General features: G+C 54.3%; 1 protein-coding gene across 2 annotated transcripts; it reads right to left on the bottom strand.

Annotated features, from left to right (window-relative positions):
- Positions 1-6,736: 6,736 nt before the first annotated feature.
- Positions 6,737-11,150, bottom strand: TPPP3 (tubulin polymerization promoting protein family member 3). 2 transcript variants are annotated; one of them, XM_064519335.1, is made up of 4 exons: positions 11,034-11,150; positions 9,901-10,095; positions 8,070-8,223; positions 6,737-7,768 (listed from the first exon to the last, which is right to left on the bottom strand). In XM_064519335.1, the coding sequence occupies exons 2-4, from the start codon at positions 10,086-10,088 to the stop codon at positions 7,580-7,582; spliced, it is 531 nt and encodes a 176-aa protein (XP_064375405.1). In that variant the 5' UTR covers positions 10,089-10,095; positions 11,034-11,150; the 3' UTR covers positions 6,737-7,579. The 2 variants fall into 2 exon arrangements, with proteins under 2 accessions (XP_064375405.1, XP_064375406.1); XM_064519336.1 differs by having other exon boundaries at positions 9,901-10,092; positions 11,034-11,134.
- Between the last annotated feature and the right edge of the window lie 7,930 nt (positions 11,151-19,080).

The following is a 19,080-nucleotide window of genomic DNA, read 5'->3' as shown; positions in this document are numbered from 1 at the left end:
AAGCTGAATTTTCTATGCCATAAAGAACATGGAAAACTTTTTATGATAGCCACTTGCATGATCTAGTCTTTGAATCACGTAGCCCAGAGCATTGTCATTTAATACTTCATTGGTAAAATTCTCTGAGCCACCATGTAGACAAAATTAATGGCAATGAATGTTAGCTGTGTGTGTCAAGAGGCTATCGGATGAACAGTTCACTGGCCAGCAGGCCAGGCTGGGCTGCAGCCAAGTGATCTGTTTGGCCACAAAACTCCCAGTGCATTGGGAACAGAGACACCAATGTGACATCTTTGGCGACAGTGATTGGTGAGCTGGCAGACTATTACCATAAATTGATATGAAGAGTTTACCTCATGTTCAAACTGAATATGCAGGAAGACAATGCTTTTACAAAGCTGTTTCATGCCGCAAACCCGTGATACCTCTGCTGTGCAATTCATCAAAGCAGCACACGTATTTTCCAGGCTAGTGCTATCTCTGGCATTCTCACCAGATTTCACTAATGCGAAGAGGCCATGAAATTTATGGAGAGGGAGTAGTTTATGTCTAATGCCAGACACTGATAATTCCTCTTGGCCTCACTTTCTGATTTATTTACATGAACTTAATGACACCCTAGCAAGGAGCCCAGGAAAGTGTCAGATCAAATACAGGCTGACTTCATTTGATTACAAAAAGCCATAAGCTTCTTGTCATCAGCAACATTACCCACTGCTTTCATGCGTGGATGTTTATTTACTAAAGGATCCCATTGAATCCTGCAGTGAAGGTTATTCTTGTGCTCACTGTAATACTATCAAGACCCAAGGTGTGTGATAGGACCCAGATGCATCTTTTTAAATGACATTGCGTTTTGGTGTAATGGCCACAAACAAAAGAAAGTTTTTTTGCTTCCCTTGAAAGCTGTTCAAGTGGTTAATCATCCTAATTTGTAAAAGTGATAGTTTATTTCCAGCTAGAATCTTTCTAACTTCAGCTTCCTCTGCTAAATTAAAGACTTACAGACAATTTCTCCTATAATAACAAGGTTGCAATCAAGTCAGCTTTTAAGGAGCTCTCTTTGTCTTAGCAGAGGAAGATCTTGTCTTTTCTTATCTTTCAGGCCTTGAATTATTTCTGAGTTTTTCTGAAACCTTGGTTTTTCAACATCTTTTTTAAGGTCTAGTCATCAGAATCAAGTGCTAGCCAGCAATGATTTCATTTCTTCCCCATGTGCTCAGATATGTAAAGTTAGCATAGGCAAGAAGACTCCTTCATCAGGGGAAACATGCAAGTTTCAGAAGAGTAAAGAAAAGATGAAGTTTGGTAAAAGAAGACTGTTAGAGCAGGTTTCTCCTTTGCTTGCTGCCATCTCAGCATGCTGCACTGGAGCCAGCAAATGCTATCAGCTTCTCTGAGGGGTGACATGCACAGCCCAGCTACTAAGGTCTCACTTCTGCATGTGTCAGAGAGTGTTTGATAAGGTTCTCAATGCAGTGGCTTACTTTTTCCTTAGATTATTGTCCTGTAGAAGTTGATCACATTGAGTTTGCATGTATCAGTGATTAAGCTAAGATCACTTACACATGCCACTTTTTAAACCATTGCTCTTAAATATAAAACCTGAAGACATAGATAGGTAGTGCCATTTCCACTAAATTTTGCTAGCAGCAGTGGGGGCTCACAAGCAACCTGCATACAGGAATTGCCTTACAGAATCACAGTAAGGAAGGACTTTTACAGCCTCATCCTATGGAGACGCTTTACCTTGTGGAAATAGAAGCAGCTTTCCCTAGCAGCCAGCACTTGGCATATGCAGAGAAGTCTGGGGCATGCAGCAGGACCTCATTTCCAGGGACTTACTTTCTGCACGTTGGGAAGGGTCTTGGATGTGCTTGAGCATGAGAAAGGAAAGTAGCAAGAATGAACTTCCTTAAAGAGGCAGAAAATAAAATAATGGAGACAAGATAGTTAATTAGACCCTAGGGTTAGCAGCTGCAGAGCTACTTGTACTAAAGATCGGGAACTAGACGGGATTCTGCCATATTCTTCACCATGCTCCCACTGCCCCCTAAGAGAAGACTGTTCTTTCTTTTTCTTCTTTCTTCAACCCTCAGTGATTCCTCCCATTTCCCTTGGGATGATAATGACAGATTGCAGGTCTTCCTGAGCAGCAATGCCATGTTTTCTCTTGCAGGTTGTTCCTAGCACATTTTACAGCTCAGTTAAGCCTTCTGGGCTACTCATGTGTCACTGGCAACCCAAGAGGTCTGCCTGTAAGAGGTTTTTGGGTGGTCTGAATTGGTGCAGTAGGCGAGTGATTGTACCAGGACAAGCGGCCGCACAGTCTGGCATGCCCTTCTGCTGTGTGAGCTGTGAGAAGGGCAATCAGAGTGAAGCTGAGTGGGAAAAACAAATGGAAAGGACAAAAAAGCTCAGAGGCTGTAAGCTTAGGGATAGGCTTCAGTCAATGCAAACAATGTAAATACTGACTGAGACACCTTCCATCCACTGGTTCCTCCACTGTAAGGGAATTACATGCTGGCTGTAAAATGCCTTCCTTGGCCTGGTGCAGAGCCAGCCCCAGAGCAAATGCTTGGCCAGAGCAAATTCATTAGCACACGGGAAATGGCTGTGAGCCCATTGTTTAGGCTGTGTCACTTTTCATCGTAAGTAGTAGTTCTGCAACTAATATTTTAAGATGTCTGTTGTCTCAGAAGCATGTGGCACCACTTTGAGCCTCACTAGGAGAACAGCCAGAGCCACTGAGAGGGCTTCGGCTGCTCCTATGGAAATTCCTTCAGATTCGTCAGAGTTGTATCCCATCAGACGTTAGCCCATTTCTCTCTTTGGAACTAAAAACCTTGCGATTCCCCTCATGGTGATCACACCTATCCTGTGGCACCATGGGATATCTGGGGAAACAGAGGAGTAGGCCTCCCATACACCTCCATTACAGGGTGGGTCAGCTATTAGGTATAGGAATACAACAGTAAGATTTCTCATCTCTCCCTTGGCCTTAGCAAGATTAACCACATCAGCCCTCCCTTGGCCTCTTCTCGTATGTCTTGTGCTCCAGCCGAGGTCATCCTGGGGGCCTGCGCTGGACTTGCACCAGTCTATTGCTGTGTTTCTTGCTCTGGGGAGCCCAAATTGGACCCACTACTAGATGCAGTCTCACTGGTGCCAAATATAGGGGAATGCTCCCTCACCTCATTCTGCCACCTGTACTCTTGCTATCACAGCCTCAGCTGGCTGCTGCAGTGCGGGGGCACCCTGCTGACTCCTGACCAGCTCGTTGTCCCTCAGCACCCCAGGGCTTCTCTGCAGCCCTGCTTCCCTGGCAGCTGCCCCAGCCTGGCCTGCTCCGTGGGGCTGTTCCCTCCCAGGAGAGGATGTTGTGCTTGCCTTTGCTCAGGTCCATGAGGTTCCTGCCAGCCCAGTCCTTCAGCCTGTCAAGGTCCCTCCACCATATCAACCACTCCCCAGAGTTTGGTATCAGGCACAAACCTGATGAGCACACACACACACACACACACTGGCCAATTGGCCAGGTCATTAATAAAGATGTTGAACAGTATTGGCCCTACAATTGATCCCTGAGGAACACTGCTAATAACCCGTTGGACTTTGTACTGCTGACCACTCTGAGCCTCACAGTCCAGACAATTTTCTACCCACCCTGTAGTCCTCTTTTCCAGACCCTGTGTCTCCAGTTTGGCTATGAGGAGTCTGTGGAAGACAGTGTCAAAGGCCTTGCTGAAGTCAAGATAAACAGCATCTACAGCCCTCCCCTTGTCCGCACAGCCAGCCATGTCCTCAGAGAGTGCAGTGGAGTTGGTCACGCAGCATTTGCTCCTGGCATGGTGGCTGTTTCCAGTCACCATCTTATCTCTGGTGTGCTTGAAAATTACTCCCAGGAAGATTCACTTCATCAGCTTCCCAGGGATGGAACATGGCTGATTGGCATGTAGCTCTCTAGATCCTTCTTCTTGCCCTTCCTGAAGACAGGTGTGACATCTGCCTCTTTCCAGTCACCAGAAACCTCCCCGATCACCAGGACCTTTCAAAGGTCATAGAGCTTGGCCTCACAGTGACGTTGGCCACTCCCCTCACCAAACTGGCTAGCCTGTTGGCAAAGATGCCCTTGCCCCACTTTGTCAGGTGGATCCCATCTGTGATCAGTAGTCCTTGCTCCTTAGAAGAGAACCAAGACATCAGCCTGGCTGGGGCCTTGCCACCCAGCCTTGGTCCCCACGCAGGGTGCTGCACTGAGCCTGCCAGCACTGAAGCTGCCTTCTTGGGAACAAGAAGTTTGGAGGGAAGAAGTGTTATGCAAGTCGAAGTGGCGTTCAGTGGAGAACTTGCAGAGGACCTGGAGTGGGCAGGAGCTCTTTTAAGCTGGGTAGCTTGGCAGTGCATAGAAACTGCTAACCCTCATGTAATGTCCGCTATGGCTGCACAGGCTAGAAGGAAGCTGCTTTTGTTCAGGATTCAGAGCAAGGCACCATGGGCTCTGATTGACAGGGAGACTGGCTGAACCGGGCTGGCAGACCTGTGGTTCCAGCCCTGTCTACTCCATAGACTGCGCTAGTGGAGCAGCAGCTGCTGAACTCCCCTAGCTTCCAGATGAACTTAGGCAGGTAACTCCAAGCAAGGACTGATCCACCTGCCTTGCTAGCTTGCAAACTGTGGGCACTGAACAGCTGCTACATGGATTGCTGAGCTGCTGCTGCGCTGGGGCCCAGAGCCTCAGAGGCAGAGGTGGGGTGATCAGCTGGAGGAGGGACAACTGCTGCTCTCTAACATTGTGCCTCCTTGGCTGTCAGAGTTGTCAGTCAGCTCTGCTGCTGGATACAGGGATGGCAGAGCTGCTGTTCTTGGCACATGAAAACTTAGAGTCAGGCAGAAATCCCTTCCCAGTCTTGATTTTCCAGTATCAAAAGCACATCAAATCTCTGTGACAATTATTGAACTTTCAGGACATTCAGCAAAGCACTTCTGCCCTTCATGGAGAGTTTGTAGCCAAACAAACGTGCTTTTCTGCTTGCATGCTTTTCTGTCTTTGCCAGGAGCCCCCTGTGACGGAGTTTGTATTCAGGTATTCCTGTTCCCAGGAAGGCCCTGAGCATCCCTAACCCCAGCATGCTAAGAGAGGGCAGAGGCGAGGGATGCTGCACAACAAACTTGAGCCCCCAGTCTGTTGTCATGCACTGGAGGAGAGGTGGTGAAGACACATGGGAGCTGCAGGAGGAGCAGTGCAGTCTCAGCAGGGCCCGTAGGACTCCTGTTTTGCCCCATTGTCATAATCCAGCAGCTCCAGGTCTTTCTGGCGAGGGCAGGAGATGCAAGAAGAGCTTGGGCATCTGAGCTGCACCTTGGTCGCCCAGCTGTCATGATGCAGCAGCCAGCCCCAGCAGCACCTCCCTAGTCCCCAAGGGGTTCAACAGCACCTGCAGTTCCCTTTCATTGCATACGCAGAGCTGCCCGGACATGGGTATCCCCTTACACTTCACCCAAGGTCCTGATGGAAGCCATATACACAAAGAGACACAGTCTCACAGGGCCTCGCAAGCCCTGACACACTCAGCCCTTCACAGAACATTGCTTCCTGTTCAAATCCTCCACGTCCGTGTGCAAGGACAAGAACATGGGATGGCACTTGTGCCAGCCACTAGGGAATGCGATTCTGCTTTGCCCTGGGAATTCTGCATCTCATACTTGCATGTGGGCAATGGAGGTAGCAGGGAATTAAGCCCCCAAGCACTGACTTTTTGAGAGAAGGGACATAGTAAGCTCCTGTCTGGGCTACAGAAGAACATTTAGGGGCACAAACACCCACCCCCCCCATCCCACAGACACAAGCACTCTGGCCTGCTCAAAGGGAGGATACCTCTGCCCCCAGCCCTCTTTCCTAGCCTGCCATCCATGTTTCTGGCCTGAAGTTAAAGCTAGCCCAGAATAAAACAGCTTCTTGTGTGGCCTGCGTTTTGAAAAGCAGGTAAGTATGATGCAGAAGGTGCACAGCTAGGAGCTGGCAGGGAACCATGAAGTGAGCAAGTCCCAAGAGGGAGAGCCTAGCCATGTGTGTGTCCTGGGCACGTCCCCTGCAGCTTGGGCAGATCCTGTACAACACGGGCTGTTGGTTTGGCTTACGTGCTGAGGTACCTGTAACATAACCCCGGCTGTTTTCTAGGGAACCCAGCTCCTCACAGGAGGCAGTGCAGACCCAGATCTCCAGCAGGGATCTAGCCGGAGAGCACACGTGGCCTGGCCCAGCCACCCTGGCAGCACACCACCACATTCTGCTCACTGCCCTGGTTCTTCTCACCGCCAGGGCCAGGACCCCGGGGTGGCCACACCATGCACCTGGAGCCATGCTCCCAGCAGCCCCGTACCTCAGCGCCTAGGCCACCCCCCAACTCACACACACAGCAGTGAGCTGCCGGTGGCAGAGCGCCCTGGCTCCAAGCAGGACCTTTTCCCAGGGACCGTTACCAGGAACTTGTGTGTTTGGTTGCAAACAGAGCAGCAGCCGGATCCAGGCGCTCAGTGTTTGTGTGCCTCTGGTTGCTCAGGCAACTCGGAGCCAGCCAGGAGCTTGCCAAAGCAGTGAGCCACCAGGGCCAAGCCCTGTGGCACTGCTGGCTAGGAGCAGCGCTGAGAGCTGAGCCTCCCCACTGGCCTGGGACTGGTGAGCAGGGAAGCAAGTTCTCACTGCTCAGGCCCGCCAAAGACAACCAGACCAAAGGTGTCAGTACTAGCAGGGCTTTATTGCAGAGCCAGGTTACAGTATGGGTCTGCAGAATCCTTTGGCATGGACTTCTCAAAGGCAGTAGGAAGCCACGTGGGTGCAGGCCCGAGGGCTCAGGAGGCCTTTGGCAACAGCAGAGAAGCATTAAGCGCAGCACAGGCCAGGTCTGCTGGGGTGCATGCAGGGCCCCTGTATGCTCACCAGTGGAGTGTGTCCCGGAGAAGCCCTTTAGCACCAGCACTAATGATACCCACAGGGACAGAGCCTCCCATGGCACTGGGCAGAGGTGGCCTACCACAAGCAGGAGAGAGCAGCAAACCCAGGCAGCCCAGAGGTGAGCGGACAGCGTGAGCAGGCATCGGTGGAGAAGAGAAGGCCATGGTGGTCATACAGAAGGGAATGCAGGTCCCCGGAGGTCTGTAGAAAAGAAAGGCTGTGATTGCCAGTGGGACTGGCAGGGAGAGTGCCCTGAGGGACAGGGCTGAGGTAGGGAAGGCTTCAGGGCCAGCAGGGCACAGGAAGCTCTGAGGAGAAGTGTTGTTAGTATGGCGGGAGCTGCCCCATGGGAGGGCAGGAGGGGAGAGGGCCTGTTAGTACCAGCAGGAGGGACACGGCTCACAATACAGCACGGATAAACGTAGTTGTCAGGGCAGAGCGCACAACCCGGTGACTTTCTAATCACATCAGCGCTGGGCAACCAACATCCCGGCAGCCTGGGGCTGGGTCCAGCACCGTCTCCCGGGACCCCATATCACAAGGGCATGTCCCCAGGCTGACATGACTGAAGCCCCAAAGGCCTGGTGCGCAGGGACCGGGGCGGGTGGGCGCCACAGGCAGCTGTCCCTACTTCTTCACTTTGGCATCATAGGTGCCTGCGTTCTTGTAGGCGCTGACGTAGCCACTGGTGTCCACGATGTTCTCTCGCCCACTCTTCCCCTTGCCCTTGCCACTCTCATCGAAGCGCTCCTTGTGGGAGCCCGTGTACTTGGAGGTGTCTGTCAGTCTCTCCACTGCTCCAACAGTCTTGGCTTTCTGCAGCAGGGAGATAAGCAAAGGGAGTCAAACATGTTGGCTTTCCCAGGCCCCTGTTCCCTCCTCCCTTGTGCCACGTGAGTCCCCAAGACCCACTGGGGATGCCACCATTCCCCCAGTACCCACTGGACCTGTGTAATCCCCTTCTCCAGTACTCTGCTGTGCTCCTGGCCCAGATCCCCCAGTTCTGCCCAGGGCCATAGGTCTCCCCAAAGGGGCATTTTGTGCACCAGATAGAGCTCCATCCTCCCCTCGCAACCAACCCTCCTGCTCTCAGGGGCCGAGAGGCTCTGGCACTCACAGTGACGCCCACATTGACTGGCTCCTTCCCTGCCACCAGCTGACAAATAGCTTCATATGCCTCCTCTTTGCTTTTGTCCTTAAATCTCTTCGGAGCCAGCTCCTCCAGGGCCTTCTTGAACTCCTCATAGTTGATGACGCGGGCTGTCTTCCCTCTGCAAGCACAAGAACCAGGCTCTGAGCTCCCATAAGCTCCTCCTCAGGCTGCATCTCCAAACAGAGCTTCTGCTCCAGCTGCAGCAGGAAGAGTTGCAGTAGGGAGCCTCCAAGGAGCCTCTTCCACCAGCCTAGCATTTTGAGGCCCCTCACCCACCCCCAAAACGCAGCTATATCCAGGGCAATCTTGGCAGAATGAGTCAGCCCAGGCACAACAGATGCTGAGCTTCAGAAGCGGTTCAGCCACATGCTGTCAAAGTCCCTGGTGCCAAAACCTCATCACTCCAAGGAAGTGCCCTGGGACCTGTGTGCTAGTGGAGGGGGGAGGGGTTGAGGAGGGAGTAAGGGCAGGACAAGACATCTATTACCATTGCTCCAGCCCTGCGGAGGATCTCAAAGCACCCTCCTTCCCCTGGCAGACTCAGTCCTTCTCTAGTCAAATGCAGAAGCATATGCACAGAGTCCCCCCCTCACAGCTCCTCATGTCTTGGGCAACACTGCAACCCACCCTCTTAAACACTGCATCAGCTGAAAACATCCTGGCGTTCAGACCCTGTTGGTTCGGCCAGAGAACAGGACACCTGGACAGATGGTGCAGAAGCAATGATGGGCGGAGAACCAGCTCCCTCTGTGGGGATCCCTCTCCAGGACCCCCACCCCTGTGCCCACAGACCTGCCTCAAGTTACAGATCTGAAAGGCATCTGAGGGACTCAAGTCCCTTCCTTGTGGTAGAGATTTTAGCAACAGCTCCTCCAACAGCCGTGCCCCATGTGGAGGTCACCTTCCCAGCACAGCTGGCCCCAGCTGGGGGGGGTGCAAGTGATCCCTGGTGCAGCATCAGGTGTCAGCATGTCCATGGGATCCAGAAAGCAGCCCCAAGCAGCAACCCCCTCCTCTGGGGCCATGCAGGCAGCTGAAGAGCGAAGGAGCAGAACTCCTCACCAAGTATGGATATAGGATGGCTAGGGCCAAGGACGGGCTGTGCTACCCTCTTTGCCCCATCCCTAGGGACCACAGGGGCTGCAAGGGCACTGACTAGAAACCTGACTAGGATGAGCTCTACTTGGGGCTGTTCCTGGGGGGATGAGTGGGAAAAGGCAAGAGCTGGTGGGCATCAGGCCCAGCTAGATCAAGAAACCTGCTACACTGGAGTAAGCCACCTCCAGCTGCATAGGGCAGCAGGAATGAGATGTCCAATGCCTAGTGCACTCAAGGCTGCAGCAGTAACTGCAGTAGCACAGTGGGCTTGGCTCATGCAGACCATCACGTGGGAGATCCCTGAGCTCCCTCCTCCATCCCCTGCAGTATGTTTTTGTTAGATGGAAACCTGGAGGCCTGGTTGAGCCAGCCAGGCCCACCTCGATGCCTAAGAGTAGAAGCAGGGGGCCACAGCACTAAAACCTAAGCCTCCTGCCTCCCAAGATTTGAATTCATTTTTTATCAGGTCTTTCAAAAGCAGTCACTCAAGCACCCTGAAGGCAGGGCATCACAGGGAAGCACTCAGTCCGCCAGCCCCCTATGCTGAATACGATGCAGGAAAGAGTGGCCTAGGCACACAGCTGTGGGCACCCCCCTCCCCACAGATCACCGTACCCCAGCACTGCCACCCTGTCCAGCATGGGGGTGGTCCCCTGCCACACAGCAGCTGGAGGCCCTGGAAAGCAAAGTCACTTACTTCACCTTCGAGAAGACAATGTCCACGTCGGTGCTGGTGACACTTTTGCCATCAGTCACTTTGCAGTCTTTGCACAGCTTGGCCCAGTTCTTCCCGTTCATTTCTTGCCCTGTAGCCTTGGTGTCCCCATAGATTGCGAACTTCCGGAAGCTCTCTTCCAGAGACGCCATCTCAGCGCTTCCGGCCATGGCGCTGCTGGAAGTGGGGCAGAGAGGGGCCCAGTTACTGCCCAAGCCCCGGCAACCAGGTAGGGCATGTAGCCCTTGGTCTGGCACCTGGCTGAGCCACGTGCATGCTGGTGCCTGTGCCTTCAGGTCCGAGCGGGCAGGATGAGGGATGTCAAGGGCGGAGGGACTGCAGCAGGAGCATGGGGTGTTGGCAGAGCTGTGCACACATGGGTTGAGGGCAGAGCTGTGCACACATGGGCTGAGGGCAGAGCCGTGCACACATGGGCTGAGGGCAGAGCCGTGCACACATGGGCTGAGGGCTGGCCGCAGTGTCTGACAGGCTCTGGGGCCATCGGCTGAGCTGGGCCTCAGGGGATGGAGGCTTCAGATTAAGGGCTGTCAGCAGCAAGACTGTCAGCTCCAGGGGCTAGGGAGGACTGAGAGCGCATCAGCCGAGCCCCGTGGGAGCACTCTCCAGGAATGACGCAGTGCGGCGGCTTTCCTCCTCCCCTCAGACCATGGGAAGCTGTATTGCTGCCTGCCCACCCGCAGTCCCACCTCTTCCATGCCAGGCAGCCATCTCCCCCCTCCACTGAGCCAACAGCACCCCAGTTCTCCAGTCCGCCCCTCTGGGGCCAGCCCAAGGCCAGCACCGCCAGCACTCTCAGGCAGCACAGGGATGACAAGACACAGCCAGGCCCCCACATCCCCACATGGAGCTGTGCCCGCTGCCCTGAAACCTCCCGGTGTCCCAACGCCCATCTTCTAACGCCACACCAACCTCACCGCCGTAACCTGGCATCCCCGCGCTCTCCGCACAGCCCGCCGTGCCGCCCGCCCCGCCGCCGGGCAGCGCACCCCTCCGCGCCACAGCCCGGCGCGCTCTGCCGCCGGCCGGGGCTGCCCGCCCCCGCCGGGAGGCCCCGGCCGCGACCCCGGCCCCGGCCCCGCCGCGGCCACACTCACCTCCGGGCGCCGCGCACTGAAGCGCCGGGCGCGGCGGCCGCCGCCTGTTTATGGCGCCGCCATGGCGACGCGCCGTGACTCGGCGGCGAGGGAGGGCCGCGCCCGCCCCGCCCCGCCCCGCCCGGGGGTCCCGGCCCCCCCGCGCCGCGCCTGGGCCGGCCGCCTTCCCCTCAGGGCGGCGAGCCTGGGGCCCGCGGCAGCCATCCTGGGCCACCCTGCGGGCGCTCCGCTCTCACCCCACAGGGGCCTCTGTCACTCCCCTGCGAAGCCCCTGGGTCACCCCGCGAGGCCCCTCCATCACCTCAGCGTGAGGTTCCCTCCATCGCCCCGCTGCGAGGGCCTCCTGTCCCCCCCCAGGGCCCCTCCATCGCCCCGCTGCAAGGCCCCTCTGCCGACCCGCCAGCGCTGGCTGCGCAGAGGCAGCCCTCGCACCATGCCCCTGCAGCCCTGTCCCCTGCCCCACACGGCCCGCGTTCCCTTCCTCGCAGAGGACCGGGGCCCCTCTCGGCGGGGGAGGCAAGGGGCCGAAGGCTTCCCTGGCTGCGGAGCCAAATGCTAGCTGGGGGCAGCAGGTGCCCATCGGCAGAGTGCCGAGCTTCCAGCACGTGGGACGACGCTGTGAGCACCCAGGCCCATGGTGCAGGAGTGAGGGGCCTGGCGAGCACTCCCAATCGTGACCCCCCACCCCCACCCCAGCCCCATGTCTCCAGAGGGCTGCTGGGCCCTGAGCCAGGGAGCTGCGTTCTGCTTTGCACGGCGGCCCCAGGTTGCAGCCAGCCCAGAGGAGGAGCAGCAAGGCTGCCGTGGCTGTGGGGCGCAGGGTGCCATGTGCCTCCGGCTCCCCTCGCCAGAGCCCTGCTGGAGAGCGTGGAGCGCGTGGCCTCCAGGCTGGTACTCTTGGCTGAAGTAATGACCAAAATGTTGTGGTTGCTATGGTGTCCCAATGCAATGCACATCACTTACTCACATCACTTACTCACAGCTGTTTACCAGGAGCCTGCTTTGACCTTGGCTGCTCTCACTGCTTGGTGCTCATGCTGCTCAGAGCCGCTCCTGCGGGCACGGCGCTCCACGTACTGGGAAAAGCCAGCTTACCTCGGAGCCCTGCCTGGCCAGTGTGCTGCCTACCTGCAGGTCCCTGTCCCCCTGTTTCGCCCTACTGGTGCACAGCCAGCTCTTGCTTCAACAGAATTTTTTTTCACTGAGGAGTGCAGGGATCAGTTTGCTGCTTCCAAGCAATGTCCTTCCAGTAGATCAGCAGCTCTGGAGGAGCAGAGCTGCAGGGAGCCTTTGGGCATCCTACAGTCCATTTTCCATGGTTCCTGAGACGGACCTTGTGGAGGACAGCTGCAGTGAGAGGACAGGCACCTGTGGCTAAGTTACCCCAAGGAGATCTCAGTTCTGCTCTTGAGCGGTGTTTGCTCTCTGCACTGACACTGCCCTGCTGCTATTTCAAAACCCACCGTTCTGTTTCCAGGGGGCTGGGTCTGACTTCACTGGGGTACATTTGCTCCCCTGTCTGCCAGGCATCTCCTGGCTCTGAAACTGGGCTAATGGCTGTCCTGCTGGGATTGGCCTTCAAAATGCTCTGCATGCCTGAAAAGGATTGCAAAGGATTATTAAAGTGAACAACTTCCTCAAAACTGTATCTTTTAAAGGCATTAGCCATTTTCTGTCTTTTTCCTGTGTCCTTGTCGGCGAGCAATGGCCTTCTAGCGATGGTTTATTGCCATGGCACCAAGTAAGTAGTGGCTGGTGTACCTCAGTCCCTAACCTTGCTTTCATGCAACTAGAAAGGCATTTACTTTTTCCAGGATTTCCAGATGAGGTCTTAGCTTGTTGCTATATAGAGGAGCCGCTGGTTATTTGAATCCAGCGACTTTCTTTTACCCTTTGACTTCTAATATGGGGAGACTTCTCGTACAGCAGGCTTTGGCCAGACAGTGCATTTGTGGAAGAGAAATGCAGCACGCCACAGACTGCATTGTCTGTGATACCCATCGCTTCTACTGTGTGCCAGACTCCAGTGGCTGGGCCCTCCTTCCCCGGAGAGAAGGGAGCTGCAGTATGAAACTTCTTCCGGGCCTCCCCTGAGCTCATAAACTGCATGTTGCAGGCGTTAGCGGTATGTCCAACCTGGTGGCATACCGTGGGGCACAGAGCTGGCTCTTCACAAAGAGCACAGTGACATGTTAATAACAGAGATCACCCAACCTGGCATGTCCAAACTCTTTGACCATCATCCCTACCTCTGTCATAAGGCTCCTTTCCATGGCTCCAGGTGGGACAGGGAACCGTGTCTGGGAAACAGGCAGGATTGCCACTCAGGACAGCCCTCCCGGCAGTGCCAGATCACTCGGCAAGGAGAGCAGGGGAGGAACGACACTCACGTACAACCGGTGAGCAGCTGCTCTTACCATGATGTTGCAGCTGCCAAGTGGCCTCAGCCAGCTGGGTAACCTAACCATCCTCAGGAGATGAGGTGGTTCTTCTCCTTGCCACCCCACTATCTCCTGCTACTGATGAGGGATGTGATGCAGGTTTAGAAGGCTGGGAATACAAATCCATCTGGACGACAGCTCTCAGAGCTGGGTGAGAGAGACAGCTCTCAGAGCTGGGTGAGAGAGACAGGAGGACAAAAGCCTATTGCAAGGAGAGGAAAGAAAAAACAATCCTGAGGTAAATTAGTGAGAATGTTCTCCATGTACTTCCTTACCAGCCTTACTGGAATATAATCATAAGGGCTGATTAGATGAGGGATGTGATGCAGGTTTAGAAGGCTGGGAATACAAATCCATCTGGACGACAGCTCTCAGAGCTGGGTGAGAGAGACAGCTCTCAGAGCTGGGTGAGAGAGACAGGAGGACAAAAGTCTATTGCAAGGAGAGGAAAGAAAAAACAATCCTGAGGTAAATTAGTGAGAATGTTCTCCATGTACTTCCTTACCAGCCTTTCTGGAATATAATCATAAGGGCTGATTAGGACCATCTCTGTCTGAGATATTTTGAAGCCCCAGCTGCGCTGCAGTCAGCCCCTGCAAAGCTGCGTAGGAAACAGTGGCATTGCAGCATAAATCAGTGCAGAGTGAGTGCTGTCCTCCAGCTCTTTTACACCCTTGTACTGCTCCACACAGAGACACAGAGAACTGAGCCTCGGACCTGGCTGGGCTGCAAGCAGTAGGAAAATGAAGGCGAAGGCAGCTGAGAGTCCGGCAGGAGGACCATTTGGTGACACTGTTGCAAGCTCAAGTCAGTGGAAAATGTGTAGGCACCACAAAAGTATCTCTGTACCCCTTCAGAGATACTGTCACAGCAAATGTGGAGGGGCTGGGGGTGTCCAGCTGCTCTGCCAGGTATCATGGACCAGCCTTGGAGAACAGATTAATGAACCTTAGAGTTCAAGCAAGGCAAATGCAACTGTCCTCCCCGGGGAGAGAGCAGCCCACAGAGCAGGCCAGGCTGGGGCGGCTACCAGGCAAGCAGGGCTGCAGCAAAAGCCCTGGGAGCGCTGGGGGACAATCAGCTGGCCAGGAGTCAGCAGGATGCTCCTGCGTCGAAGCAGCCAGCTGCACCTGGGGCTGTGCTAGTGAAAGTGCAGCTGGCAGGATAAGGTGACAGGACCTACCCCTCTGTTTGGCACCGGTGAGACATGCGGACACTGGGTGCAGTTTGGGCTCCCTGGAACAAAACAGTGAGAGACTGGCAAAAGTGCAGCGGAGGTGCCTGAGATGGCCAGGGCTGGAGCACAGGACCGATGAGGAAATGCTGAGGGAGCAGGGGTTGATCAGCCTGGGAGAGAAGAGACAAAGCAGGATCCTATCGCTGCCTGCGGATACCTAATAGCGGGTGCAGGAAAGACAGAGCCAGACCCCTTTTTGAATGTGCACAGCGACAGACCAAGAGGCAACAGACAGAAACTTGAAATTTCAATCAGATTTCCAATTAGGAAAATTAATTTCCAATTAGGAAAAGCTTTTCATTATGAGAGTGGTCAAACAGTGGTCCCAGAGAGCCTGTGGGCTCTCTATCCTTCCCTAAGCAACCTGCTCGAACTGGCCTGTTGGACCAATTGGCTCTGTGTTGGACCAGATACCTCCAGAGGTGACCCCAGCCAACTCTGTGAGCCTGTGGTTTGGGATCACAAACTTTCCCTTCCTCTTTGGAGCCAGGTGCCAGGGCCAGTATTGGAGGAAGCAGGCAATGTCACAGCAGCTGGTCGCTTCAGATAACCCCAAATGGCCTCACCAGCTCACCATGCAGGAACGTGCAAGTCAGGGAGAGCCCCCGTGCTAACGACTTATGGGCATTTGTCCCCCAACCAGCCTTGTGACCCCACATCACAGAAGCTCAGCCAGAGGCAGGATGGCAACTCACCACTGCCAGGAAGCAAGGACATCCTGGAGGGGACAGTCAGGCATGGGCAGGATTGGGGCAGAGGGACAGGACTGGGACAACAGTCTGTCCAGGACAGTTTCCCCAGGCGTATTTGGGGCACTGAGATCTCAGAGCTGTGCTGTCCTTATCACCATGAAATCTCACTCACACCAATGGGCAAAGTCTGATGCTGTGCGCAGCAGCTGAGTCCCAGCCCCTTCACTGCACTACTGCAGACAGGCAGCGCTGGGGGCTCTGCCCTCACCAGTCACTGCTCCGACACTTCTGGGGATGTCCAGGCACTTTGTCCAAGTCACCCTATCCCAAGCACTTCTGATTTACAGGCCCAGCAGATTCATTTTCTAAATGATCTGAATGCTCCTTCCCATGTCTGGAGGTGGCCCCGTTGCAGGCAGCGGGAGGACCACCTCCATGTGGGTCCCAGGACACTCGGCGCAGATGAGCTAATAACCCGTGTGATTCAGAGTCTCCAGCCACCGCCAGCACTCCCGGGCTCAGCCTGTGCACAGGATGGATACCAGATTCTTGAGGGTATTCAGTAACTACCTAAAGATGCAGTTCAGTATTGAGACACCTCTGCCGACTCCTGTGCAGCCAGCTTTGAGCAGCTGTTGAAAAGCTTTTAGATATTTAAAAATGCAGATTTGCAGCTATGAGGAGGTTTTGTTCTTCTTCTTCTTTCTTTCTTTTTTTCTTTTTTCCTTTTTCTTTTTCCTTTTTACTTCCCCCCCCACCTTTTTTTTAACTCCTTGGAGACTAAGGGAAAAACAGCAATGCATTTACTCCAGTTAGACTCCAAGTGGCCCCAAAAATGCTGTGTCCACACAGTGTGAGCCCTTGATGCACAAGCACCAAGGATTCTTGATGGTAAAGGCTTAGGGGTAATACAGCATCAGGTAGGCAGTGAGCTGGCTTTGGGTTTTGGTCTGTTCCGTCCCCCATGCCCATAAGCGGGGATCCTGGCCAGGAGGCACACAGTGCGCTGAACAGGGCACGGGGAAATGCCGTTGTCTAGTAGGACTGCGCCTTTCTTGTCTGCTGCTTTCGAGGTGGGATAAAAGGACTCCCCATTCAATCCAACCCCCTCAAATGTTCTCCAGCTGTGTCAAAAGCAGAACTCAGGAACAGACTAACCAAAAAGCAGTAGATCAGTGTTGTACACAAATACATTTCCCAAAGGAAGGTGATCCTGACTTCAGGGAGAAGAATAGGAAAATAGGCCACATGCTATGATGAAACCAAGCAGTCATGACTTAATTTCTTTCTGCTGCCATCTCCATGAATCCCAGCTATTATGCTGAGCTGCTCTCAGCCCTGGCTGCCCAAGAGGGTGATGGGTGCAAACACTTCCCCAGCAATATCATCACCATTCCCAAAGGCAGGTTTCAGAGGGCTGTTGGCTGGGATCTGGGGCTGGGATGGTGGTAGATTAGGGGACGCAAAGGATCTGCATTTGCCTGCCTTCTTCTTCCAGCTTTGAAAGAGGTGCTTCTGCTGACCCTCCAGCTGCACAGTGCTGCAAGATCCTGCAGGAACAACTGCTAGCCAGCCGCTCCAGCTGGAATTACCTGGGGGCTCCTTTTGGGGGTTGGTTAGCACCCCTTTTTCAAATCTCCCTTGGGCTCAGATTCTGTCTTTTTCTGCTCAGATGCTCTCAGAGTCAGGAGCTCAGTTTGAATTCTCTCCCATCGGTTTTCCAAGCCCTGATTTCTCTATGTGTCCTACCCTAGAGAAAGCAACGTCTTCCAGACAAGCACACTGCACCTACCCAACACAGTCAAAACCAGTCTCAAAAAGCTCCTGGTCCTTGTGACACAGTGGGAAGGGGCATGTGACAGAGCACACACAGCAAGAGGTAAGAACAAGGAGATGTACCAGAGCAACAGCACAGAGCATCTCAGGTCACAGCTGCAAATGGAAGAGGTACAGGCACAGCCCACAAGCACAGCTTCCTTCTGGGCTCTGAAATGCCCCTTCTAGGAGGAAATGCACCAGGTTTGGGCTGTGTAGGCCAGATGCTCAGAGCTTCTGGCTGATGCTGCTCATGTCTTAGATGTAGTGGAAATCCCTGACTTAGCAAATACAGGATTGAAGCTACAGGCCTAGGGAATGAGATGACTGGCATTTGTGCAAAACCCTGGTCTCCACCAGGGTGGTAGAGTGCTTCCATACCATGGTGTCTTCCAGACCACCCAGCATCATAGGAGACAGTGGCTTTGGTTTCTTGCAGGATGGTGGAGGAAAATCCCTTTCTATAAGCAAGCAGCAGAAGAAAGGCAGAGGATTCATGTCCATTACATCCTGTGCTATGGATGCTGGGAAACCCTCTGTGCATAAGCCATCTGTAAGCTCTAGGGGTCTGCAAGCCTTTGGAGCTGTGGGAGCTCACTATGCATGGCAGCCTACAGCTCTAGCACCCAGGGGGCCAGTGCCAGGGTGGCCAGCAGTGCACTAGCAGCAACTGGGAGTGGAGCCCCTACTTTCCACTAGACACAGACACTCTGCAGGTGCAGGGAAATTCCCACAGTGACCTGCAGTCCTGGGCTCCACCAGCACAGAGCTTCCTCCTCAGCTCTCTCCTTGGCCTGCCCAGGCCTCTATTTGCATCCCAGCATCTCCCACCTGGCCAGACTTCTTTTAAATGAAACAGCAGTCTCTTGGCTGCATCTGGTCCCTAGGAGACCTTTTTGGCTTGTGAGCAGAAATTTTTTGCACTCATCATCTGTGGCTTGCAGGAGCTGGAGGAAAGGCCCCTTCCCCACCGCCAGTGCCTGGTCTGGGCACTGCCAGGATGGAGAGTGTGGCACATGCCCATGCCGAGCGGCTGAAGCTTTCGTGACTCAGGGATTCAGAGGTTTCTCCCACAGTGAGCAGCACAAGAGAAAGACTGAAGCTTTCTGGGAGCCACCACAAAGCCTGTAACACTAGCCACTCTGTGTCAGGGTGAATTAGGATTTTGCCTAAGCAGTGTTGCTGCTTTGCCTGTGTCTCCCCCATACATGTTCACTCTAGTGGGACCAAACACACAAACCTCCTTCCTTCCTTCCATGGGACTTGGGCTCCTGAGAACTCAAAATGCAGACCGGTGGGACGGCTCCACACAGCTGCCACTGGATGCTGGAGGCACCCAGAGCTTACAGGGACCCATGCCTTTGCCACCAACACATCCTGCAAATACAAAGCTTTGCTTCTAAGCAGGACGTGCCTGCAGCATCACCAAAGGGTGGTCCTCCTCAGGCCGGCTTGTCCCGGTAGAGCTCATACGTGCCCAGAGAGCCTGGGCCGTGGACACAACACAGCTAGAGGAGGTGGCATTGGCCCACATAGGATTTTGTCCTGAACATGCACACTCCTCTCTTCCATAATTATAAACTATAAAAAAAATATAAAGGCAGGTCCCAAAGTGCGGGGCCTCAGAGGTTAGAGTGGCAGTCAGTGAGGCAGGAATTTAAAGAAGCCTCTATCCAGGCTGGAGAGAGCCCAGGACTGTCTTCCCATCCCATAGAAAGTGGCCAGCCCTGAGGGCTGGGGAAAAGTTACTTGCCTGCTCTGTGCTTTAAGCAGAGAGCAAGGATCTGGGCAGCCACACAGGAGGCAGGTGGTACATACTGCTGAAGGCACAGCCCTGTCCTTAGCCTGTCTTGTGCTAGTTG

Source organism: Dromaius novaehollandiae, chromosome 13, assembly GCF_036370855.1.
Source record: "Dromaius novaehollandiae isolate bDroNov1 chromosome 13, bDroNov1.hap1, whole genome shotgun sequence".
Lineage (NCBI taxonomy): Eukaryota > Metazoa > Chordata > Aves > Casuariiformes > Dromaiidae > Dromaius > Dromaius novaehollandiae.
The sequence above is the reverse complement of the archived record's forward strand: the minus strand, read 5'-3'. Positions and strand labels throughout refer to the sequence as shown.